This window comes from Selaginella moellendorffii, unplaced genomic scaffold, assembly GCF_000143415.4.
Source record: "Selaginella moellendorffii unplaced genomic scaffold, v1.0 SELMOscaffold_8, whole genome shotgun sequence".
Lineage (NCBI taxonomy): Eukaryota > Viridiplantae > Streptophyta > Lycopodiopsida > Selaginellales > Selaginellaceae > Selaginella > Selaginella moellendorffii.
Window position 1 is genome coordinate 1,608,443 of NW_003314269.1, and position 22,974 is coordinate 1,631,416.

At 47.5% G+C, this 22,974-nt stretch overlaps 7 protein-coding genes across 14 annotated transcripts; 5 read left to right on the forward strand and 2 right to left on the reverse strand.

The window, feature by feature from the left end:
* Positions 1-315: 315 nt before the first annotated feature.
* Positions 316-3,966, forward strand: LOC9635345. Of its 2 annotated transcripts, XM_024671948.1 has the most exons (12): positions 316-387; positions 448-771; positions 829-903; positions 961-1,185; positions 1,885-1,955; positions 2,010-2,098; positions 2,151-2,254; positions 2,306-2,387; positions 2,444-2,519; positions 2,577-2,685; positions 2,735-3,266; positions 3,318-3,966. In XM_024671948.1, exons 2-12 carry the CDS (start codon positions 516-518, stop codon positions 3,826-3,828), a joined length of 2,130 nt encoding a protein of 709 aa, XP_024527716.1. In that variant the 5' UTR covers positions 316-387; positions 448-515; the 3' UTR covers positions 3,829-3,966. The 2 variants fall into 2 exon arrangements, with proteins under 2 accessions (XP_024527716.1, XP_024527715.1); XM_024671947.1 differs by having other exon boundaries at positions 961-1,955.
* Positions 3,967-3,986: 20 nt separating this feature from the next.
* LOC9635346 (ATP-dependent DNA helicase 2 subunit KU80) lies at positions 3,987-6,920 on the forward strand. Its single transcript, XM_024671949.1, has 13 exons — positions 3,987-4,007; positions 4,093-4,185; positions 4,241-4,292; positions 4,349-4,480; positions 4,545-4,942; positions 5,006-5,292; positions 5,345-5,540; positions 5,596-5,802; positions 5,851-6,009; positions 6,119-6,454; positions 6,506-6,636; positions 6,694-6,819; positions 6,881-6,920. Exons 1-12 carry the CDS (start codon positions 3,993-3,995, stop codon positions 6,815-6,817), a joined length of 2,130 nt encoding a protein of 709 aa, XP_024527717.1. The 5' UTR covers positions 3,987-3,992; the 3' UTR covers positions 6,818-6,819; positions 6,881-6,920.
* Positions 6,921-7,113: 193 nt separating this feature from the next.
* LOC9635347 (polyadenylate-binding protein 4-like) lies at positions 7,114-9,977 on the forward strand. Of its 2 annotated transcripts, none has more exons than XM_024671619.1 (10): positions 7,114-7,475; positions 7,542-7,660; positions 7,722-7,912; positions 7,970-8,229; positions 8,279-8,385; positions 8,449-8,638; positions 8,692-8,987; positions 9,048-9,191; positions 9,279-9,464; positions 9,524-9,977. In XM_024671619.1, the coding sequence occupies exons 1-10, from the start codon at positions 7,190-7,192 to the stop codon at positions 9,704-9,706; spliced, it is 1,962 nt and encodes a 653-aa protein (XP_024527387.1). In that variant the 5' UTR covers positions 7,114-7,189; the 3' UTR covers positions 9,707-9,977. The 2 variants fall into 2 exon arrangements, with proteins under 2 accessions (XP_024527387.1, XP_002966972.2); XM_002966926.2 differs by having other exon boundaries at positions 7,115-7,475; positions 9,264-9,464.
* A 6-nt stretch (positions 9,978-9,983) lies between these two features.
* LOC9635348 (pre-mRNA-processing protein 40A) lies at positions 9,984-14,198 on the forward strand. 5 transcript variants are annotated; one of them, XM_024671616.1, is made up of 28 exons: positions 9,990-10,081; positions 10,132-10,309; positions 10,403-10,459; positions 10,533-10,564; positions 10,646-10,689; positions 10,754-10,823; positions 10,884-10,936; positions 10,994-11,051; positions 11,102-11,283; positions 11,335-11,395; positions 11,447-11,554; positions 11,599-11,667; positions 11,724-11,801; positions 11,857-11,943; positions 12,014-12,048; positions 12,101-12,206; positions 12,259-12,339; positions 12,385-12,477; positions 12,532-12,585; positions 12,642-12,758; positions 12,805-12,903; positions 12,956-13,003; positions 13,055-13,147; positions 13,203-13,310; positions 13,359-13,423; positions 13,475-13,580; positions 13,634-13,900; positions 13,958-14,198. In XM_024671616.1, the coding sequence occupies exons 1-28, from the start codon at positions 10,070-10,072 to the stop codon at positions 14,075-14,077; spliced, it is 2,481 nt and encodes an 826-aa protein (XP_024527384.1). In that variant the 5' UTR covers positions 9,990-10,069; the 3' UTR covers positions 14,078-14,198. The 5 variants fall into 5 exon arrangements, with proteins under 5 accessions (XP_024527381.1, XP_024527384.1, XP_024527382.1 ...); XM_024671613.1 differs by having other exon boundaries at positions 9,984-10,081; positions 10,403-10,564; XM_024671614.1 differs by having other exon boundaries at positions 10,021-10,081; positions 10,163-10,309; positions 10,403-10,564.
* On the forward strand, positions 14,008-16,613 carry LOC112345269 (pentatricopeptide repeat-containing protein At4g02750-like). 2 transcript variants are annotated; one of them, XM_024671618.1, is made up of 4 exons: positions 14,008-14,085; positions 14,299-14,335; positions 14,402-14,605; positions 14,651-16,613. In XM_024671618.1, exons 3-4 carry the CDS (start codon positions 14,442-14,444, stop codon positions 16,515-16,517), a joined length of 2,031 nt encoding a protein of 676 aa, XP_024527386.1. In that variant the 5' UTR covers positions 14,008-14,085; positions 14,299-14,335; positions 14,402-14,441; the 3' UTR covers positions 16,518-16,613. The 2 variants fall into 2 exon arrangements, with proteins under 2 accessions (XP_024527386.1, XP_024527385.1); XM_024671617.1 differs by having other exon boundaries at positions 14,402-16,613.
* Positions 16,614-16,829: 216 nt separating this feature from the next.
* Positions 16,830-17,150, reverse strand: LOC9635349 (protein SRC1). The gene has a single exon (XM_002967272.2). The coding sequence runs from the start codon at positions 17,148-17,150 to the stop codon at positions 16,830-16,832; it is 321 nt and encodes a 106-aa protein (XP_002967318.1).
* Positions 17,151-17,559: 409 nt separating this feature from the next.
* Positions 17,560-19,548, reverse strand: LOC112345398 (pentatricopeptide repeat-containing protein At4g02750-like). The gene has a single exon (XM_024672089.1). The coding sequence runs from the start codon at positions 19,546-19,548 to the stop codon at positions 17,560-17,562; it is 1,989 nt and encodes a 662-aa protein (XP_024527857.1).
* Positions 19,549-22,974: the final 3,426 nt, after the last annotated feature.

Below are 22,974 nucleotides of genomic sequence, written 5' to 3' on the forward strand. Positions count from 1 at the left end.
CGGTTTTGAGCTCGATCGATCAAAGGAGATCACCATTTGAGCGAAACGAATTCACCATATAAGCTCGATCGATCAAACGTATTCATTCCTATCTATTTCATCGTGACTACCATATCAAAGCTAAGCAAAAATTCAAAGACAATGGGACAAGAGAAGCAAGCACGCGATTTTCTCGAAGAAAGCATGAAAAAAATTTAAAGTAGGCCAATCTGCTGGAGAGCGCAGGCTTTGGACAAGTAGCGCCACACAAAAGGCGATGGTCGTTTTAAACGTGCCAGCGTGGCCATACACGTCACCAACATGTGGCATTTTGTGTACAGTTCCTAGGGTTTGTGCAGGGGTTTGAGAGAGGAGCTCTCGATCGACCAAGGCGCTGGCTTAGATCCGGTGAGTCTCCCTCCTTTCTTGCATCGCCGCGACTGAATTGCTGGTGCGCGGCGCTCGCAGATGTGTTTGTAGCTCGCTCGAGCTCCCGTTTCCTCTTGCATCCGATTCCTCCTCTTCCTTTCCGAAATATGGCGGTAGCTCTCCCCGGATTTCCTTCCTTGCTGCCGGCGAAATCGTATCTAGGATGCCAGCACCAGCATGCAACATCGCTATCCGCGAATCCATCCAGGAGATGCACCAGGCTACCTTGCATTTACTGCTGTGCGCAGTCCAGCGGCGACGATGGGCCGAGCACCTCTTCTTCTTCGTGGGCACAGGAGCCAGGGAAGGATTCCTATGCCGGATGGTCTTTTCTGGATAATGGCAAGCGAAAGAAGCTCTCAGGTACCTTTTTCTCTATTTCCTGTGCATGCGATGCTTACAGTGATTCTTTTCGTGCAGGATTTTTGCAAGTAGGAGCGGGCGTTGCTCTCGCAGTTGGTTTTGCGTTGGTGTCCAATGCGTGTTGGAAGAGAGGTTGGTTCGTTTCGTTTTCCTCATGCTTTTCTCATCGTAATGGATTCGAACTTGCAGGTGTAGGAAGCAAGGTGGATCTTGTACCACCACCACCGGCTTACGAGGAAACATATGTGACAGAATCGAGTAAGGTCAAGGAGGGTGAGGCTGCTCAGGAAGTCGACGATGAGGAGGAAAGCCCAGTGGATGTCCAATCGACTGAGAATGCGGAGGAGGAAGAGGAGCAAGAGGTTGCCGCGGATGCTCCTGTGGCTACTCCGCATCAACCCGATACAACCACAGGTCAGGTTTCTTTTCCAAGTGACACGATTGAAGATAGTGAGGCTGGGGTGGTCAATTCTCCTGCATCTGGTGGTGCTGCTTCAACCTTTGGTTACGAGAATACCGGCGAAGACCTATCCCGTACTGACACACAGTCTGGAGAGGATTTGTCAACCCCTGCTACTGACTTAGCCGTCGATTCAGTCTCCGATGATCTGAAGTCTCCCGACTCAGATGCCACACCCGAGTCGAGTGCCGGAACAGCCGATTCCACGTACTCAGTCGAGAGTAGCAGTCCTGAAGAACCAGAGAGCGTTTCCAGTGAGTCGTCTGTCCCGGTTGCCTTGCCGTCCGAGGACGAAGTCTTCGTATCATCGGAGAAGCCCGACATCTTGTTGGCCTCTGTGGATCTAACCGAGGACTCTAACACTGCTGTTCATAGTGCCGAGGTACCGTTACCTCAGGAGTCAGACAGGGAGGTTGAGCTGGTTGAGTCGGTGACTGCGTCTCCCGGTTTGAGTGTGAGTGAGCAGGATGAGCCTTTCTCTTCCTCCGAGGTTGGAGCAACACCCGTGGAGAATGCAGCTGATATGGTTTCATCCCAGGAGGATGAAATCAGTAGGATCACGTCTTCGCTAGATAAAGTTTCCCCTTCATCGGAGTCTGAATTTTGGCAAATTGTCATACCTGCTCCATCTGCGCCTTCTGCATTGCCATCAGGACGTGTATTGATCGCACCTGTCGTAGATCATGGCCAAGAACAGGCCCTCTCTGCGCTACAATCTCTTAAGGTGCGTTGCTTCTTCTTGTTTTGTTTTTGTTTTTATTCATTTTCGTTCGTGCAGGTTGTGGAGCCAGGAGTTGGAGCGTCTACTATCTGTACCCGAAGAGAGTACGCTCGCTGGCTTGTTGCAGCAAATCGAACCTTGGCAAGGTATTCTGTCCAGCTTTTCAGTTCTTTAAGTTCTCACGTATATATCTCACAGAAATACGGGTGCTAAAGTCTCTCCTGCAATGTATATCGAAAAAGTTACAGAAGCTGCGTTCGACGATGTTTCGCCTGAGGATCCGGATTTTCCATTCATACAAGGTTACAGTTTCTTCGTACCAGACGCTCGTTTGACAGTGGACGTTTGAGCAGGCCTGGCGGAGGCAGGGCTTATTTTCAGTAAGCTATCACGGGGTCCAGATAGTGATGGCCCGATCCATTTTCTTCCTGACCGGTAATGCTGTTGCACGGGCCACCAGCACATGTTTTAATGCGTGCAAGTTTTTGCAGTCCATTGTCACGTCAAGATCTTATAAGCTGGAAGTTTGCCGTGGAAAATCATAGTCTTCCGGTCGCAAATCGAAATGTGAGTTTGTTTTTGAGCTCAAGAAGGCTGCTTGTTTGATGTTGATATTACTTGCAGAAATTGCAAGAAAGGTTCATCGACATTGATAACATTCATACGGATGTTTGGCCTGCTATTGCAGCGGATGTTGCTGCGGGCGACCGAAGCATTATATCGTCTGCATTCGGTACTTCAGCTAAAACTATTTCCATTTCTGGTCTGACATGTTTTGGCAGGATACACGAGGCTGTTTCAACCACATAAACCCGTTACTACGGGCCAGGCAGCGGTTGCACTGTCATCTGGTGAGGCATCAGAGCATATCGGCGAGGAGCTTGAGCGTCTAGAAGCTGAAAGACATGCGGAAAAGGCGGTGGCTGCTGAGATAGCACTAGAGGCTCGTGCACAGAAAGAAGCGAATGCTGTTTTTCGTGAAGAATTGGATCGACAGAGGCAGTTGACGGTCGAAGCTGAGGCAGTGGCCGAGAGATTGAGGGAAGAGCTGGAGAAGCTGAAAAGTGAAAGAGAAGAAGAAAAGTACGGCGTAATGAAGGAAAGAGCCTCGTTGGACGCTGCAAAGGAAGCTCTGTCTCGAGCACGGCTTGAGGTTGATGAACTTCTGCAAGGGTTGTCTTCGGAAAAAGTAAAGGTGGTGTTTGAGCGGGACAGAATGGAGAAGCTTCTGGCCGAGATTGAAGAAGAGCGGGATACGCTGGAGAATGTGAAGTCGGAGACCCAAGTAGAAAAGAAAGCTCTCGTCCTTGCAAGGTAAACTTTTCCTCTTTTTTTGTTCCTCGTTCTGATGGTTTCTTTGGGCAGAACTTGGGCCGAGGAAGAAGCAAAGAAGGCAATGGCTCACGCTAAAGTTCTAGAGGAAGCGCGAAAGAGATGGGAGTCTCAAGGGATTGAGGTTCACGTTGACAAGGATCTGGACGACAGTAACATCCCGGTCCCAAGCTGGCAGTTCGAGAAGCTCGAGCTCCAGGACACGTCGCAGCAGGCAAAACCTCCAATGCACGGCATCCTGGTGAAAGCCGACGAGTTCAAAGGGAGGAGCTTGCAGTTCCTGAGAGAAGCGATGCAAACTTCCAACCAGAGGCTGAGCGTGGCGCAGCAGAGGATGCTGGAGTCCATGGAAAAGATCGCGAGGAAGGCCGGAGAAGTCCGAGATAACACTTTCTTCGTGGTGAGGAAACGCGCCGGCGAGGCCCAGAGCGCTGCTGCGTCGATGGCGTCCGAGATCTCGGCGCTGGTAGCCAAGAACACGAACAAGCTCGCGGATGGTTGCAAGGGAAGCGCTGAGAAGCTCGCTCAGATCTTCAAGCCCTGAAGAAGCCACAAGAATGCGCGAAGACGAAACCGAGGTTTTGAAAGAAATAAGTGTTTGACGGCCCGGATGTGGCACTGGAGCCAACGGCTGGGATCGGCCCCTTGTTGAGCTAAACTTCCTCTTCAAGGTTTTGAAAAACCCTAAATCTCGAAGGCGCGAATTCTATGGCCCGTAGCAAGGTGTGTTCTTCCTCGATCGGTAGCTCCGATTGTTCTTGCGTCGTTTCTAGCTTACATTTGTGATAGCGATCTCTTCTTGGCTCAGGAATCGCTAGTTTTTGTTCTCGATGTGTCTCCGTCGATGCATCCCTATCTCCATCACGTTTCTAAAGCTACGGCAGCTGTGCTGGAAAGGAAGGTAAGTTTCTATGAGAATTTTTTGCTCATTCTTCCTTGAATTTCTTTCGTTCCAGTTATTCAATCACAAAAACGATGAGGTGGGACTTGTTCTCTTTGGCATGGAAGGTAAGCTTTAAGGATCTTCCTAGAAAATCTTGAGAAGGTTTTCTTTCTCTTCTCAGAGACTGATAACGATCTTAGACGAGAAGTTGGGGAAGCATACGAAGGCATTGTGAGCGAACCGATTACGCTTGTCGATGGTGAGCTGGTGACGAAGCTGCGAGCGCTTCCCCGGGGATGCTACGCAGGAGACTGTATCCTTTTTTTATGTGATCGTTTCTTTGATACTTCCGTTCTTCTTAACAAGCACCACTACAGATGTCGATGCCATCGTTGTTGCCACAGATATGATCTTCAAAAAGTATGGAGATGGAAAGAAAGGAAACAAGCGGATCTGCCTTATAACCGATGCCCAGTCGCCGATAAAAGAGCCAATGGAAGGTATGAGTATGATGGAACAGGTTGAGAAAATCGCAGAGAAAATGGAAGACCATGGAGTGAAGTTCGACGCGGCTATACTCAGAATGAACGAGGAAAAGCGTGAAAGCGGCTCGGAGAGCACGGAGATTCTAGAGAATTTAGCGTCTCGGACGCACGGAGAAGTCACAACCGTGGAAAGTCCTCTGTGCTTGTTTGGAGCTCTAAAGCCTCGCACAGTAACTCCCACGACGCTCTACCGAGGAGATATGGAGATGACACCAGGTGCACGAATTAAGGTACTGGGTGTTTCACTGTGTTTTGTTCTAATTTTTTTTTTTCTTTTTTTTCTGCTTCTCCAGGTTTGGGTTTACAAGAAAGCCGCTCAAGAAAGAGTTCCTAGTCTTAAGGTTTACTCAGACAAAGCACCCCAAAGTGATGCGCTTGCGACTCACGTTGTGAAAATGGATACTGATTACAAAAGCAGTGACGACCCGACAGTGTCCATTCCGAAAGCACAACGAGCAAAGGGTTACTACTATGGTCAGCAGCTTATCCCTGTGACCCCAGACATGGAACTCTCACTCAAGTTCACTGCTGACAAAGGAGTAAAGCTCCTAGGATTCACAGAAGCTGCCAATATTCCAAGGTAATGGATTTTTCTTTCCCTCTCGTACGTGATTTTAACTGTGCGAACGTAGGCACTACTATATGAAGGAGCCGAATCTTTTTGTTCCGGAGCCTGGCAATCGTAAAGCTTCTCTTGCAATATCCGCTCTTGCACGAGCTCTGAAACAAACGAACATGGTGGCCTTAGTCCGGTGTGTTTGGAGACAAGGACAACGAAATGTTGTGATGGGAGTTTTGACACCAAATCTATCCTTCGAAGATGGCATCGTAAGTTTTTGTCATTGTCCTTCAGCAAGATTTTACCCGGTGTTGCGATTTGTAGGCAGATTCTTTCTATTTCAACATCGTGCCATTTGCCGAAGATATTCGTGAGTTTGGCTTTGCATCATTTGATGACCGACCTGCGTCCCAGTTGCCTTCAAAGCAACAAGAAGAAGCTACTGATTTACTAGTTCAGATGCTCGACCTTTCGCCCTCAGACAGCGTCGAGTCCCTGCAACCGGAGAAAACGAGCAATCCAGTTTTACAGGTAGACCAATATACCAAGCTCCCTGACTTATTTTATGATTGCATGCAGCGATTCTACCACTTTCTCTATTTGAAATCACTAAACCCAGACGCATTGGTACCTCAATTAGACGAAACTCTGAAGAAAGTCATAGAACCAGATTTTTCATCGGAGCATATTGAAAAACTTCAAGGACTTTGTAGCCAATTTACATTAGTGAACGTGCAGGTGAGGCTCTGTGCTTCTGTCTCCCTCGTTTTTCTCAGTCGGGTGGTATGCGCAGAAATCCAAAAACTCGACAAAGTTTTGGAAAGACAGAATCGGGTGGTATGCGCAGAAAACCAAAAACTCGACAAAGTTTTGGAAAGACAGAATCGAAGCCGCTGCTAAAGACGATGATGCGGAAGCAAAGCCGGATGTGGATACCTCGGGCAGTGGTCTCTCGTTCGACAGTTTTGCTACACGCCAGGTCGAGGAAGTTGGAAGCTTAAACCCAGTCCAGGACTTCCAAACGCTACTAGCTCGTCGGGACAGTGACGAATGGGTCGGGAAAGCTATACAAGGAATGAAGAAAATCATCATCGATCTCTTGGATTCCTCGTACAAAGGGAACACTTACGACAAAGCACTGACTTGCTTAGCCGCTCTCCGAAGTGGTTGCGTGATGCAAGAGGTAAGCATGCAGTCTGCAACATTTTCGGAGCTAAACTCTTGTTTTCTCCAGGAATCCAAAGAATTCAACGACTTCTTTCGTGTGCTAGCTGACAAGTGCCAAGGGAAGCGCTTGAGCGACTTCTGGGACGCAGTGATCCAGAGGAAGTTGACACTGATCTCCAAAGGAGAAGTTTCAGACAGGTATAGTTTTTTTTTTTCCTTCTTTTGTGCGTTCATCCATGAAAGTTTTCCAAACAGCGATGTCACTGAGGAGGCAGCACTGGCATTCTTGACTTCGAGAACCGTCAAGGAGGAGCCAACCACGGCAGAAGAAGCGGAAGAAATCGACGAAATGGATGCTCTACTTGGAGAAGCTGTGTGAAGGTTCGTCACCAGAATTTTCGTTTTCCTCCTTGCTGACACTGGAAGTTCGTATCCTCCACAGTAATCAAACGAAGAGCAAAAAAAATTTCTTCCTTTCTAAACTTTCTTCTTTTTTCTTTGTCATCGGTCGTCGTGTCGCGCTTCATCTTCATTCCTTGATCCTTGGAAACGTACTTCCACGCGCGAAGATTCCGGAATGTGTTGATCGACGGTCTAGATCTCGTCCCGCCAGAGGAACGGACACGGCCCGCCGCTTACGGGGCTATAGTGATAAACCAAGTGTGGAGGGAAGACTATACTGTAGTTCTAGCTGCCTCAAAACCCTAGAGGCTAGGCTCCGGGCCTTGGCGGCGATCGATCGATCCATCTCATGGCGGCCGTGATGGCGGCGACGACGGCGTCCCCTGCTGCTGCTGCCGCGGCGCCGGCGGATACGTCACCGCCGCCGCCTCCTCCTCCTCCTGCCGTCCCAGGTGTGGCTGCTCCTTCCGGCGTCTCGCTCTATGTGGGAGATCTGGACGAGACTGTGGCGGAGACTCAGCTCTTCACCATTTTCTCCCAGATGGGCCTGGTTACCTCTGTGCGCGTCTGCCGCGATGCCGTGACGAGGAGGTCCCTTGGCTATGGATATGTGAACTACTCTTCTGGCGCCGATGGTGAGTGCTCTCTTGTTCCTTTTTGGTTTCTGGTCGCTTAGAATCGTCGTCTCTTTGAATGCTCAGCGGTGCGAGCTATGGAGGCCTTGAATTACACGCCCATCAATGGGAAGACCATCAGGATAATGTGGTCTCACAGGGACCCCAGTACGCGCAAGAGTGGCGTGGGGAACATCTTTATCAAGGTAAGGCTTTTTTTTTTCACTAAAGCCATGGATGCTTTGCTAACACATGGTCTGTGAGTAGAACCTTGACGAGTCCATCGACAACAAGGCCCTCCACGATACTTTCATTGCCTTTGGCCCGATTCTGTCCTGCAAGATTGCTCATCAAGATGGAAGAAGCAAGGGGTATGGTTTTGTCCACTTTGAAACGGACGAAGCTGCAAACCTCGCAATCGAGAAGGTCAATGGGATGCAGCTAGTCGGAAAGAAAGTGTGAGTTTTCTGTGAGGCTCGCCATTCATCTTCTTCTGACCGGGTTTTGTTTTTCAGGTTCGTGGCCAAGTTCGTGAAGCGGAGTGACAGGCTTGCAGCAACCGGCGAGACCAAATTCACGAATGTTTTCGTCAAGAACCTTGACCCGGAAATGGCGGAAGAAGAGATCAAGGAGCATTTCTCGACTTTTGGAGTCATTACCAACGTGGTCATAATGAAAGACGAGAACGACAAGTCTAAAGGTTTTGGCTTCGTGAATTTTGACGACCCGGAGGCTGCAAGGGCAGCGGTTGAAACGATGAACAACAGCCAACTTGGTAAGCCTTCTTGGCCTTTGAGGTGCATTTTAACATGTTTGCTCGGCAGGATCCAGAACAATATACGTCGGAAGGGCGCAGAAGAAGGCGGAACGTGAGCAGATACTTCGCCGACAATTCGAAGAGAAACGGATGGAACAGTTCCAGAAGTATCAGGTTTGTCATTGTTTTCCTGTTTCTACGATGCTTCATTATAGACTTACGTGCTTTCGCTTTTAGGGAGCCAATTTATATGTGAAAAACCTCGATGATTCCATAGACGATGAAACTCTAAAGCAGGAGTTCTCTCGCTATGGCAACATCACGTCAGCAAAAGTAATGCGCGATGAGAAGGGCATCAGCAAGGGCTTCGGTTTTGTGTGCTTCACGTCGCCAGAAGAAGCTTCAAGGGCAGCCACAGAGACAAACGGTATGTTTCTGTCCTGTGCTTAACTTTTACTGAATGTGATTGTGATCTTACAGGCCTTATGATCAATGGAAAGCCGATATATGTTGCTATGGCCCAGCGCAAGGAGATAAGGCAAGCTCAGCTTCAGCAGCAGTATGCTCAGCGCATGAGCGGCTTGATGCCTCCCCCCGGTGCTCAAGTTGCAGCTGCCTATCCTCCAGTCTACTACGCTGCCCCTCCTGCGCTCTTGCCACAGGTACCTCAAAGGCAAGGCCTCATGTATCAGCCTGTCATGAGGCCCGGATGGAGAACTGGTCCGCTAGCCCCACCAGGAAGGCCATCACTGCAACCTTTGCCACCGTACGCTTTGGTAAGAAATAAAAAAGGAGTCCCTTTAAGCATCTCTTCTTACATTTTTGGTGTAATGCAGGTTCCTAACGCGCAGAGGCAGCAGAGACAGGTTAGGAACCGGCCTCCAGGGGGACAACCGCTTGCGCAAATACCACAGCTGCAGATTCCACAGCCGCAAGCCATTCAGCCTGGCGGCTACAAAGAAAACGGAAGAAACCAACAGGTACTGTTTCTCTTTTTTCTTTTGAGTGTGGTAGTGTGTGTGTATCTTTCAAGTTCTAAATCTTTTTTGCAGCAACGACCACGGCAGGCTATGAAATATGTCAACAATGGCAGGCCTCGGGATGGAGCAGCAGCGGGCGGGCCGGTGCTCATGGTCCCTGGAAACATGCCCATGGGTGGAAACGACGTTCTTAGCATGATGTCGGCGGCGTCTCCACAGCAGCAAAAGCAGCTACTGGGAGAGCGTCTCTTCCCTCTCGTCCGGACACACCAGGTACCATCTCTTGCTTTTTAGTTTCGCGGAGCTCACAGGTTTTGCTTTGATGGTGGCAGTTTGATCTTGCGGGCAAGATCACTGGAATGCTGCTGGAGATGGACAACTCGGAGCTGCTTGTGCTACTGGAGACTCCCGAGGCTCTGGCCTCCAAGGTGGACGAAGCCGTTCAGGTGCTACAGCAGCACTCCAAGGCCTCCACGGTTCCATCCTCGCCCCTCGCGGAGGTTCCAGTGGCTTAGAGCACCCAGCCGACGACGACGACAACAAGCAAAAAAGAAGAAAAAAAAGAGGAGAGAACCATCGATCGATCGTTTTGAGTTTTGAGTATGAGCTCCTCACAGTTTTGCCAGGCTTTTTTGTTTCGAAGACTCTTTTAGTTTGTAGCACTGTGCTGGCGCGATCTAGAACACAGCAGTTTTGGCGCGGGAAAGAGTCTCCACTCTCTTTATATTTCTTTGTGTGTGTCCAGCTTAAAAAAATCTATTGGAAGAAGAAAGGGGAATATACTAAGGAATAGAGCAGGAGCCCTAATTTTCTCGAGAGATCAGTCGCGCGAAGAGGAGCATGATCGGCGTAGGCGCTGGGCAGCTGGGGCGGGCGCTATGAATCTCCAGGTGTGTATTGCGACTCGCGCCGCGCCTAGAGATCTCTCTCTGGAGCTTAGGTTTCCGTCCGCGTCCTTGGATTGCTTGCAGCCAATGCTGTGAGCCGAGAAGATGAGCAACGTCCCGCCCCCCATGTCTTCGCAAGCTGCCTATCCTCCCCCAATGCAAATGCGTCCCAATCAGGCCTCAGGTCCTTTCGCTCAGCCACAGAGACCTCCTCAAGGACCTCCTGGAATGGTATGTATGCTTTGCTTTTGTTTTGTTTGCCTTGGCTCTTTCTCTTATCTTATGTCTTCCCTTTGTTTTCTGTTCTTTTGCTCGCTCTCGCAGTATGGATCTGCCGTTCCCTTTCCTCAACAAGGCAATGCGTATCCAGGCTCTTATCAGGTCGGGAATCCGGGTCAGCTTCTTCAGTCTTATCCAGTAAACGCAGGACAAACTAACAATGGTATGGCACAAGGTCTGCATTCGGGCGTACCACCTCCAGGATCAGTAAGTTGTTCTTTGATCCCCGCTACTTTAGTGCGAGTGCTGATTTGTTTTTTGCTTCTGCTTTTATCGGTGCTGCTACAGCGAGCTTCTGAATGGCAGGAGCATTTTTCTCCTGACGGGAGAAGGTTGGTCTTTAAATGTTTGAGTTCTCGGCCTTTTTACTCATGGTTTTGGTTTCTTGCCCTGAAGGTATTATTACAATAAGCGGACTAAGCAGTCGAGCTGGGAAAAGCCAGACGAGTTGATGACTCCGACCGAGGTTAAGTTTTTCTTGAGTTTTTTTCTCTCAGGGACTTACGTTTGTGTGTTTCCCTTTTAGCGAGCTGATGCTTCAACTGTTTGGAAAGAGTTCGTGACTGCTGATAGCAGAAAGTAAGTTAATAAGGTTTTCTTGCATATTTCAATGCTGATGAGCACTTCGATTTCTAGATATTATTACAACAAGTTGACGAGGCAGTCTACATGGACAATGCCGGAGGAAATGAGAGTATGTCTCAGACTTTCATCCTTTGCTTTTTACATTGTTGTTTTGTGCAGGTAGCTCGCGAGCAGGCGGATAGGGGATATATGGGAGTCGCTAAGATGGAAACTGCTCCCGGTATATCGGCACCGTCACCTTTACTTTCTTCTCCTCTTCCTTCGTCTCCTGTTGTAGCTCCTGTAGCTCAGACCCTCACCCCTGCCGCTACAGGAATCCCGTCTCCAGCGCCTCTTGCAGGGTATGTTCATTTGGTGGTTTGTATCCGTTAAAACTCACTGATGTTCTGTAGGTCTGGCGCTGACGCTGCTGAGTCTACCGAGGAGACACAACAGACACAACAGGATCTGGAGGTAGGCAGTAAATGCGGTTTCTTATGTATTCTGAGGTTTGAGTATCCTCAGGAAGCAAAAAAATCGTTACCATCGATTGGTAAGATCAATATTGCTCCAGTTTCAGAGGGAAAGTCATTTTCCACGGAGGAGCCTTTGATTTCTTATGCGACAAAAAATGTACGCTCTGCTGATTGCAAGCTTGCTTCTAACTTCATATTCAGGAGGCAAAAAGCGCCTTTAAAGAACTTTTGGAAGCCATGCACGTTCAATCCGATTGGACCTGGGATCAGGTTTGATAACTTTTCCTTCGTCGCTAACATGAAATTTAACATTTACTATATTTCAGGCTATGCGCGTAATTATAAATGACAAACGGTATGGTGCCTTGAAATCTTTAGGTGAACGCAAGCAAGCTTTCAACGAGGTAACCTTAAATTTTTGTAGATTGTATCAAACTGTTTTATTCTGCCATCTCGTAGTATCTTGCGCAAAGAAAAAAGTTGGATCTTGAAGAAAAGCGTTTAAAACAAAAGAAAGCACGTGAAGATTTTATAAAGATGTTGGAAGTAAGTTTTGTTGCTCTGGTATCTGTCAGCTTACATGTTTTGCCTCGGCAACAATTTGTGTCTGCTTTAGGAATCCAAGGAGTTGACATCAGCCATGCGTTGGAGGTCAGGAGATTTAATTGGTTGCTTTGTTTTACATAACGTTTTATTTCTACAGCAAGGTCGTATCTCTTTTTGAAAGTGACCCACGTTTTCATGCCGTGGATAAAGAGCGAGAGCGTGAAGATCTTTTTGACGACTATTTGCTGGACCTGGAGCGCAAAGTAAATTATCATTGAGTTTTCTTTCGTTTTTTATTTGACATTTGCATTTCAGGAGCGAGACAAGGCTCGGGAGGAGAAAAAGAAAAGTCGCGCGGACTTCAGAAGTTACCTCGAGTCCTGTGATTTTATTAAGGTATTTGTAGTGGTGCTTTAATCCTCTTACTCACTGTATGTATAGGTAAATTCCCATTGGAGGAAAATTCAGGATAAACTCGATGACGACGAGCGCTGGAGCCGATTAGATAAAATGGACCGCTTAGAAGTCTTTCAGGTTCTCGCTACATTTTTTTAAGTGCAAACTAACACGAACTTGTGAATTTTGAAGGAATATATTCGTGATTTGGAAAAGGAAGAGGAAGAAGAAAAGAAAATGCAAAAGGTTGGGATAGAGATTATTTTCTTTAGCTTCTAATAATAATGTTGGCTTTTCCGCAGGAACAAATACGCCGGAAAGAGCGTAAGAATCGGGACGAGTTTAGAAGTCTCTTGGAATTTCACAAAGCAGCAGGAATATTGGTTGCAAGGTGCCCATGGCGAGACTACTTAGCTAAGGTAAAAAAAATTTGCGTCAGTTTAACATTTGACGATTTCTTCGCAGATCAAAGAGCATCCTGCTTATCAGGCAATATGTACGAATCTGTCGGGTTCGACACCGAAGGAACTTTTTATGGATGTCCTGGAGGAGCTTGACAAGCTGGTTAGTCAGAATGTCCATCTTAGTTTGTAATGAAACGTTTTCTTTTGAACAGTATCTCGAAGACAAGGCCAAGATCAAAGACATCATGAAGGTCGGAAAGGTAGCACGGTTCTTTTTATAGTAATTTGTATTTATCAATTATCATCTGTAGATTACGGTGGTACCGACAACCACTTACGACGATTTCAAGGCTGCACTAGCCGAGGCAGGTGACTTGACGGCGATATCTGAACTGCATATAAAGGTGAGTAACTTTCCAGTCTTTCTCTCTTCTTTTCTGACACAAACACGCAAAACAGCTAGCTTTTGAAGACGCTCTCGAACGACTAAAGGAGAAAGAAGAAAAGGAGGCTAAGAAACGGCGACGCTTAGCTGAGGAGTTCTCTACTCTACTCCGATCAAACAAGGTTTCCGGTGATAGATTGGCTGGGAAAGTTAATGAAATTTTCTTGCAGACAATAACGGCTACATCTAACTGGGAAGAGTCCAAACCGTTGCTACAGGAGACGGTGGAGTTTAGGTACGTGTAGAATCTTCTCAAATAATTTACCGGTTTCGAGTTATACTGCAGGGCTATTGATGACGAGGTGGTGCTGAGAAAGCTTTTCGATGAGCACGTAGCTCATTTGCAACAGAAACTCAAGGAAAAAGATCGCAAGCGAGAGAAGGAGGAAAAGGTATGTGCATAAGGTATCCTTGGTAATGCTGGACTCACTTGCCCTCGTTCCAGAAGGACAAAGATAAAGACAGTAAAGACGACAAAGATAAGGAGCGGAAGAAAGACAAGAGCAGCAAGAAGGATCGTAACGAGGATGGTGAACCAGCGCTCAGTAAAGAAGAAAAGAAGAAGGACAAGGACAGGGACCGTGACAAAGAAAAGAGGCACAGAAGGCGTCACAGGAGCGCAAGCAGCGACGATGGATCCGACAGAGATGACAGGGACGAGGCTAGGAAATCCCGGAAGCATGGACACGAGCACAGACGATCTTCAAGGAGGGTAAGCGTCGGTTATTTTCCAGGAACTTTCAGTCTCTAATTTTCGCTTCTTCCCCAGCATGGCCACGACTCTGATTCTGATACCGAGGCCAAGCCGAAACGGCAAAAGCGGGAGCGGCGGAGCACCGAGGAACTGGAGGACGGGGAGGTCGGCGAAGACGGCGAGATACGCAGCTAGGATACCATGTTTGTTAACTCCTCCCTTTCTCGCTTGTCCATCTTTCTAGCTCTCTCCACCTCGCTAGTCCGGTGGCGTGATTGTTTGGAGAACTCTTTAACTCACGTTCTTAGTTTCTAGATCTTGGGCTTGCATTCGTGGTCTTGCCTGTTTGTCGATAGGCTTCGTGGTTCTGGATTCTGGTACTGAGACGTTTGTTTTGGTGTCTTCGTTTCTCCAAGCTTGGATGGGAGCTTACAAAGCAGCTGCTAGAACGAGGTATAGAACACAAAAGCTATGGAAGTTCTTTATCTTGGCGCTAACCAAACGTTTTTGCGTGTGTAGTCCCGGGAGTGGAAAGTTTTAAAGTTCGTGTAGTCATGGAATGGCAACTCATGGAGATCAAGCCAAGACGGTCGCGCTCCAAGACTTCGCCGAGCGAGATGAGCGGCAGAGAGCTCTGGCAGTGTCGATCCGCGGCTGCGGCGATCTCGCGGATGCGCGGCTCCTCCACTCCCGCGTCCAGGCAACTCACTTCCGCCACGACAGGTACCTCTCCAATCTCTTCATCGAAGTCTATGGCAAGATTGGCAGTGTCGTGGACGCGAGACGAACTTTCGACTCCATCTCTCAGCCCAATGTATTCTCCTGGAACATGATCATCGGAGCTTACGCTAGAAATGGGTTTCTGAAAGAAGCGAGGCAGGCCTTTGATGCAATGCCCCAGGCATATTCCATCGTCGCGTCCACAGCCATGGTGGCGGCATATGCCCAGACTGGGCATCTGGACGAGGCTAAGGGAATCTTTGACAAGATGCCAACCAAGACCGTGGTGACGTGGAATGCCATGGTTGCGGCATTTGCGCAGAACGGTAGGATTGTCGAGGCACGTCAGCTGTTTGATTCGATGGACGAGCGCGATGTGGCCTCGTGGAACAACATGATAGCAGCATATTCTTTGGCTGGGAATCTCCGGGTGAGTAAGCGCATGTTTGATTCCATGCCCGAGCGCAATGCCACGTCGTGGAATGCCATGATGTCGGCATATTCTCGGGAAGGGGATCTGGAATCGACACACCGGATCTTTAACGAGATGCCAGAGCCCAACGTAGTGTCGTGGACAACGCTTGTCACGGCATATACCCAGAGAGGGGATACCGCCAACGCGAGGGGAACCTTTGACAAGATGCCCCAGAGAGATACCGTGACGTGGACGGCTATGATTCTCTCCCATGCGGAGAAGAGGGAAATCGGTGAGGCCAAGAGATTGTTTGACAAAATGCCCGAGTGGAGCAAGATCGTGTGGAACACGATGATGTGGGGATTCGCCCACAATGGGCTTCTGGACGATGCAAAGAAGCTCTTCGATTCGATGCCAGTTCGCGACGCGGCGTCCTGGACGATCGTGATCGCGGCGCTGAGTCGTGTTGGGCGATTGGCGGAGGCGAGGGCGCTGCTGGATCGGATGCCCAATCGCCTGCCCATGGCGTGGAATGCTGTGCTTGCGGGATACGTCGACTATGGCGAGCTGCGGGAGGCGAGAGCGCTGTTTGAGACGATGGGCGAGGCGGAGAAGGGCGTCGTGACATGGACCATCATGCTTACCGCATTTGCCCAAGGAGGGGATTTGGAGTACGCGCGCGTAGTTTTCGATTCCATGCGAGAGAAGGATCTGGTGGCATGGAACGCGATGATCGCTGCGTATGCGAGGTTCTCGAGAGTGAATGAAGCGGAGGATTTGTTTTTGAAAATGCCAAGGAGGGATCTTGTCTCGTGGACGGCAATGGCCTCAGCATTTGCCCATGCGGGGCAAATTTACTCCGCGTTGAGATTCATCCACGAGCTCATGCCGGAGAGGGACGCCATCACCTGGTGTTCGATCATCGCCTGCTGCTCGCAGAACGGGATGGTCGATCGCGCGAGGAGGATTTTCGACGCGCTGCAGCTTGGAGCGGAGGAGCTGCCCCTGTGGAACGCGATCATCAGCGCGTGCGCGCTCAATGGCTGCTACCGCGACGCACTCGAGCTCGTCTGCTCGATGCAAATGGACGGGGTGGAAGCGGAGGAGATGACGATGGTGAGCGTGCTCATGGCATGCAGCCATGCCGGCTGGATCAAAGCCGGCAGGGGTTACTTCCTGTCGATGATCGCCGACAGGGGCTTGTCGGCCAACCTGGAGCACTACTGCATTGTGGTGGACATGCTTGCTCGCGGGGGACAGCTGAAACGCGCGGAGCAGCTCCTGGAGACGATGCCGTTTGAGCCGACTCGCGTCGCGTGGACGGCGTTCTTGGGCGCTTGCAAGAACCATCGAATGCGATTGCGTGGAAGCACTGGAGGTGAGATGATCGATCCAAAGCTTTTCTGGGCGGACGGGTCGTCGCCATCGTCAGCGTCTGCGCGAGTTAGTTCGTCCGGGACTCTGGTTCTGCTGTCCGAACTGCGCAAGCCGGGACGATAAGTTATCCACAGATCAGATAGAACTGAACAATCACTTTTTGGAAGCTCTGACTCGTGGGTCCAATCGCTTGTACAAACAATAGTAGATCTCTTCCTATCCGATACAGAGCTCTTGGATCAAATGGTCTCGATCCTCTTGTCCCGCATTGCTTCAAACCACTGGATGGGATATCAAACAAAACAGAGGTTTTTTTTTCCTTTTTATCCATTTTGTACAGATCAAACCATATAGGCTGGAAATGCAAAACACCCACGAGCAAGAAGCAATAGTAGCAATTCTTGTGCTCACGGGACTAAAGATCACAAACAATCTCTAGTCCGAATCGCTGCTGCTGCTGCTGCTGCCCTTGTCCTCGCCTTCCTTGCGCTCCTTGCGGTCCTTCTTCTTCTTCTTGATTTTCTCCATGAACCCTTCGTGCTTCTTCTCCTCCCCGGCCTTGTGCTCCTCGTCCTTCTTGTACCCCGCGGCCGCTGGAGGAGGCACCGCCCCGGATCCGGAGCAAGGAACCCCCGCCGGATGGTCGTGGCCTTTGTGCTCGCCGGTGGCGTGGGCCTTGTCCTCCTTCTTGTGCTCCTCCTCCTTCTTGTGCCCGCCAATGTGGAGCGTCTCGCTGATCTTCTCCATCATCGACATTGTGAAACAAAAACTAGAGAGCAAAAACTATGAAGCAAAGATTACTAAGAACTTTCTCAACCCAACGGACTTTGATCCACACCAATGAGAACTCCTGGACTTGATACTCCTCCAATGGCCGGGTCGCGAGACTATATAGGAGCCGAGAGCCAACGACATGGCGACGCGTGGGCGAATGGAATGCCCACACGCGGAGGACTCCACCGCGTCCGGTGCGTGTATGGGCCCACTGTGATTGATATAGAACGATACATGTTCGTACCTATAATAGTATTATTTCTCCGAAGGAGGAATCCATCACATCACCGACACATGATCTACACAACTGAACGCTTTATCAAAGTTTCTTCATGGGTAAAAAAATCTTCGCTTTAATCGATTGTGTTCCCCACATTGGTTGGTCACAAATTCACAAGGCAAAGTGTGGCTTTTTACTACTCTCAGCTGTTCTAGCAAAGATTCTTGCGCTTGATTCGTTTGCAAGCAGCACAAACGCGGCTGCGTTTCTTGGCTCCAGCTCCAACACCATCTTCGCCGCCGCTGCTGCTCGCTCGGGATCCCCGTGGCTCCGGGACGATCCCAGCAAGCTCATCCAGTCGAGGAGATCGGGCGAGTACGGCATTGAGCGGATGAGCTCCTCCGCTTGCTGCAAGTATCCCGAGCGGCCGAGAAGATCCACCAGGCAGCAGTAGTGCTGCTTGGTTGCGGCGATGCCGAAATCCATTGTCATCGAGCGGAAGCAGCCGCGACCACCCTCCAGATCCCCCGTGTGGGTAAATGCGAGTAGGATGCTGGCGAAGCACGCGTCGTCTGGAGATATCGTGAGTTTCATGTAGTGGAAGAGCTGGATCAACTGGTGCGGCTGCTTGTTCTGTGCAAATCCACCCAACAACGCGGTCCATGACACGATGTCCCTCGCCGGGGATGATTGGAACAACTTTGTGGATTGCCGGGTCTGTCCGTTCAGCCCTCGCATGTACACCATCACGTTCCACGACACAATATCCCTTTCGACCATCTCCGCGACGAACATATGTGCAGCCCGAGCAAAATAGCCGTTTAAGGCATATGCTGCGAGCATCGCGTTCCACGCGATAACATCCTTTTCCTTTATACTGCGAAACATTTGCTCTGCCTCCTCGACATGACCCAGCTTTGCATAAGCAACGAGAAGAGTGGTCCACGAGACTGTGTCCGGCATTGGCATTGAATCAAACAAAGCTTTTGCTTGTGACAAATGAAAAGAGTTGGCATACACCGCCAGCATGGAATTCCACGCGACGTTGTTCCATGCCGGCATTCTTTGGAAACAATCCCTTGCTTTATCGATATTCAACGTTTGACCGTAGCCTAAGAGCATGGCAGTCCATGTCACAATGTTGCTACCGCCAATTCTAGCAAACAATTCTCTTGCATGGTGCATATGCCCTGATGCGGCATACGCTGTAAGCATGGTGTTCCAAGCCGGTAAATTCCATTCCGGCATTGAACATAGAACATTTCTTGCTTGCTCTAACCTAGAGTTTTCCGTATAGACAGATAACATCGTTGTCCAGGTTATCAAATTCCGCTCCGTCATCTCTTGAAAAGTCTGCTCGGCCTTGTACACATCCCCAACCTGGGCAAATCCTGACAGCATGGTGTTCCATGTGGCAATGTTTCGCTCCTCTAGTCTATGCAAAAACTCTCTTGCCTTAGAAATCAAACCATCGGAGGTGTAAGCAGCGAGCATTGTATTCCACGACACCACATTCCACTCGGGCATCGATTGGAAAAACTTCTCGGCTTTGTGAACACCATGCGCCTGGGAATACGCAGAAAGCATCAAATTCCAAGAAAACATGTTCCACTCGGGCATTGACGAGAAAACAAAACACGCAAGCTTGCAGTCACGGTGTTGCACAGGCGCTGACAAAAGTGCCGTCCACGAAACTAGACTCCATTCTCGCATGCTGTCAAAGATCTCAAACGCCACTTGCATATGCCCCGCACGGGCATATGCAGAAAGCAAAGAATTCCACGAGATGATGTTGCGTTCCGGCATCTGGAAGAAAATTCCCTGGACATCCGCAAGATTCCCAGCTTGAGAATATGCTGAGAGCATTGTGTTCCACTCCACGAGATTCGTCTCTCGCATTGCGTCGAATATCTCCCTGGCATGCTGGAGGTGCCCGTTCTGGGCATAGGCCGAGAGCATCAAGCTCCACGAGAAGACGTTTCGGTCGTTGGCGATGGAATCGAATACCTGGCGAGCATAGTCTGGCCTTCCAACCTTGCCATACGCTTGGATCATTAGATTCGCCGCATAAACATCGTCCAAGCAGCACGAAAGATCCCGCTGGATGCTAATGAGCTCCGCTAGATCTTTGCAATGTCTGATGTGCTCGATGCATCTCATAAATCCTCTCGCCTGTTGCCTCGATCGTTGCAAACACAAGAGCAAGGTGCTCAAAGACGCTGTAGAAGCCACACAAGAAATTTATCGTGATTTAGAGTTTTTTAAGCAGACACTCGGAGGGACTGAGTTTTATGCGCCCAAAAATCTCCAAGACTCTTAATGGCGCCATCGCCAATCTCTTGGTACGACTCACACTCGGATGCTACGAAAGCTTTTGGACTCGCTGATCATCTTGTGCAGAGAAGGCTGCTCACTACTCACTACTTAATGTGTGGAAGCCAGAAATGTTGTAAGGTGTTGACGAAGGCAACACGGAGGCTCGGATTGGCGTGGTTGTCGCCGACTACGGGTGTCTTGCTTGCTCGTGCCCCAAGTTTGAGGTTTAACCAAAAGGCAGAGCTTGTCGTGGATCTTCTTCCAAGTCCTCCAACTCTGGCACATAGCCGCTGCAGGGTGATGCTCATCCCTCGATTCTTCGGGCCTTGCCCTGCTCGAAAGTTCAGGTTCTTGTCACCATTCCCGACTAGCTCATTGTTCAGTCCCAGAATGCTGGCTTCAGCGCAAACGTTCTCCCGGGGTCGGAGCTCAAAGGTCCATCTTTGGCTCATCTAGAAGCAACCAGAATCCGTTCTTGCATCGCAGAGAGTTTTGTTTCAAAATCAGCAGGGAAAATTACCATGCTCCCAGGAAGAACGAAAGGTTCTCGGGATTGTTTGGTTTTATGGCATTTTTTGATAGATTTAATTATTTCTTCCTTTTGCTTTATTTGTTTAAAATTTCCAAAACCTTTTGCGTGAGGGTTAAACTCTGCCGCGTGGCGTTTTGGACGGTCTAGATTAAGGGCCATGTCCATCTTCCCTTTAAATTGGCATTTGCAAATCAGGGTAAAGGATTGAAGCAAACGATGGCGAGTACTTTTGTGGAGATGCACGGCGGTATGCCCGTCACCAAGGAGCTGATAGTTGACAACGACGAGCTTATGGAGGCTTTGGCCGAGGCTGCCGAGGCACATAAGAAAAGAGAGCGTGAGGAGGAACACAAGGATGGGCAACCCCTCAAGAAGGTAAGGAGAGATGACATCCGAGAGGAACCCTGCAAGGATCAAGGGCAAAAGATGCCGAGTACTTTTGTGGAGATGCACGGCGGTATGCCCGTCATCAAGGAGCTGATAGTTGACAACGACGAGCTCATGGAGGCTTTGGCCGAAGCTGGCGAGGCAAGTAAGAAAAGAGAGCGCGAGGAGGAATGCAAAGATGGCCAACCCCTCAAGAAGGTAAGGAGAAATGATGCCCGAGAGGAACCCTGCAAGGATCAAGACAAGTCGAGGGGTCCTATAATCGTGAGGATCAAGCTGCACAAGAAGGGATATGCAGTCAAAGAACCCTGCAAGGATCACTGCAAAGATCAAGTCGCGAGGATTGAGCTCCACAAAGAAAACAAGGAAAGCAGTAAGACAGTGGTAAGGGCGATCAAGCCTTGCAACACAGCAAGAAAGGCGTCACAGCAGCGGAGGAGTCTTAAGGTGCTTGAGACGAGCGCTAGCATGAAAATCGAGTGTGAGCCAGTGAAGAAGGTGCTCAATGCTAGGTCCTTGAATGTACCATTGGGCGATGCTGTGAAGAGACGAGAGGAACGGGGCGTTCACTATCTTGATTTTGGTGTTGGTGATGGGTGTGTTGCTCGTTTCACAGCTCCAAAGATCAAGTGGAACCCCATGCGCACCACCACTCGCACATGATTTTCGTTAATGTTGCAAAATAATTATTATTATATGTCTTTCATACTTTAATAATTAACATTATATCTTTGTCTCGCTTCTTGCGATTGGTATTTTTGTCTCGCTCCTAGCAATTGGTGGCTTTATCTTGCTTTTAGCGATTGGAGCTTTTGTCTCATTTCGAATATTTTTCTTGCCCTCGTTTCCAATGATGGGTTTCAATGTCTGCTCTACAAGAGCGCGTCATATATACTATACTTTAAATATTTTATACATAATATATTTTCTAAAGTTGAGATGATTTAGTTTTGATATTCAACAATTTTAAAACGTTTTATTGATAAAAAATTAATATTTTATGTAGTCTATAATTAATTGGTAGAAGAGGATAATAGTTGCAAAGATTAGATAAATTTGCTTGCATACAATAATAAGCAGCATAGTAAAAAATAATAAGTTAAAAGACACAATCTTTTATATAGACAAACTCATTAATTATTCACTTTTGTTACTTACAATTTATCACATTACTTTCCTAAAAGAGTTACTCTTTTAATACCCTACCCCTTAGAAGAAATATCAATTTCAATATATAACCAACTAATAAAATCAAACCTAAGACCTTTCTAATACCATTATCATAAATTTTACTTTATTCTTCACTAGTAGTACTTTTGATATATGTTATGGATAATATCTTTGTTTTAAACAGTTTTTTTGTTTTAAAAAAATGTTTGAAATCAAGTTTTTTTAGTATTTACATTGGTGCTCTTTGTGATTTTTGCATTTGTTTTGCATAAATTTTTAGTGGAAGAACAATTAATAAGCTAAAAGACTAAATAAAATAAAAAATATTAAATGGTCTTAGATCTAATCCTTATAATTTAGAATTTATGTCGAGAGTGAATATAAAACATATACACTTAACTTTTTCCTTAATTGATATAAATAATTACTTCTTTAATTGCAATGCCTTTGAGTTTTGTCCTATATTATTTCTTTAATTGCTTTATCTTTGCTAAAGATTTATGCTTGTAAGGTATTCTTTGTTTTTTTAACAATTTAAATTAAATATTAATATTTTTTAAACATAGATAAAATAGAGCTCATATTAAAAAATATGATATATGATTAAGCATATAAATATTTTTCAACAAAATAAATAATAATACTTGAACAATAGTTTTATGCTATAATCTACTATTAAAGGAAAAAAATATAAAAACTTTATTCAAAATTTTATTGAATTGATGAAAATATATTTTAATTCAAACTTTTGCTAAATGAGCAAATTATAATATGGGTTTTATAAATAACTATTTATGTTACACCATAATATTCTACTAAAAAAATATCTCTCTCATGCCACATTATGCATTAGCGGTTTAAGATACTTTGTCTAGCATTAGTTTAGAAATTTTTACTTGCAACAAATGAAAATAATTAAACACTACTAATATGAAATTTCATGCTATGTTATGCTATATAAGTATACTTTGAAATACAATCCATTATTTTTTTGTAATATTTGATAAATCACCATATAAACTGTTTTGAGTTCATTGGTAAATTCCATTAGATATAAAAAATCTAATATAAACAAGTAATATAAATGCTCTTGAAAATTCTTCTTTGCCTTAATTTTATAAAGAGGTAGTGGTTTTAGAGGCTCAACCATGAAGGCATCCTTGCAAACCAAGTGGATATTA

What these genes read in the sequence shown, in the direction of transcription:
- LOC9635345 (XM_024671947.1), top strand. Translation starts at nt 516, where the DNA reads ATGGCGGTAGCTCTCCCCGGATTTCCTTCCTTGCTGCCGGCGAAATCG. An exon ending in GCAAATCGAACCTTGGCAAG is followed by an intron (nt 2,099 to 2,150) that starts GTATTCTGTCCA and finishes TATATCTCACAG; the next exon opens with AAATACGGGTGCTAAAGTCT. An exon ending in TTCCGGTCGCAAATCGAAAT is followed by an intron (nt 2,520 to 2,576) that starts GTGAGTTTGTTT and finishes TATTACTTGCAG; the next exon opens with AAATTGCAAGAAAGGTTCAT.
- LOC9635346 (XM_024671949.1), top strand. An exon ending in TATCCTTCGAAGATGGCATC is followed by an intron (nt 5,541 to 5,595) that starts GTAAGTTTTTGT and finishes TGCGATTTGTAG; the next exon opens with GCAGATTCTTTCTATTTCAA. An exon ending in AAAGGAGAAGTTTCAGACAG is followed by an intron (nt 6,637 to 6,693) that starts GTATAGTTTTTT and finishes TTTTCCAAACAG; the next exon opens with CGATGTCACTGAGGAGGCAG.
- LOC9635347 (XM_002966926.2), top strand. Translation starts at nt 7,190, where the DNA reads ATGGCGGCCGTGATGGCGGCGACGACGGCGTCCCCTGCTGCTGCTGCC. An exon ending in CTACTCTTCTGGCGCCGATG is followed by an intron (nt 7,476 to 7,541) that starts GTGAGTGCTCTC and finishes TTGAATGCTCAG; the next exon opens with CGGTGCGAGCTATGGAGGCC. An exon ending in AACAGTTCCAGAAGTATCAG is followed by an intron (nt 8,386 to 8,448) that starts GTTTGTCATTGT and finishes TTTCGCTTTTAG; the next exon opens with GGAGCCAATTTATATGTGAA.
- LOC9635348 (XM_024671613.1), top strand. Translation starts at nt 10,184, where the DNA reads ATGAGCAACGTCCCGCCCCCCATGTCTTCGCAAGCTGCCTATCCTCCC. An exon ending in GTGACTGCTGATAGCAGAAA is followed by an intron (nt 10,937 to 10,993) that starts GTAAGTTAATAA and finishes TTCGATTTCTAG; the next exon opens with ATATTATTACAACAAGTTGA. An exon ending in CAGGAGACGGTGGAGTTTAG is followed by an intron (nt 13,424 to 13,474) that starts GTACGTGTAGAA and finishes GTTATACTGCAG; the next exon opens with GGCTATTGATGACGAGGTGG.
- LOC112345269 (XM_024671617.1), top strand. Translation starts at nt 14,442, where the DNA reads ATGGCAACTCATGGAGATCAAGCCAAGACGGTCGCGCTCCAAGACTTC.
- LOC9635349 (XM_002967272.2), bottom strand. Translation starts at nt 17,150, where the DNA reads ATGTCGATGATGGAGAAGATCAGCGAGACGCTCCACATTGGCGGGCAC.
- LOC112345398 (XM_024672089.1), bottom strand. Translation starts at nt 19,548, where the DNA reads ATGAGATGCATCGAGCACATCAGACATTGCAAAGATCTAGCGGAGCTC.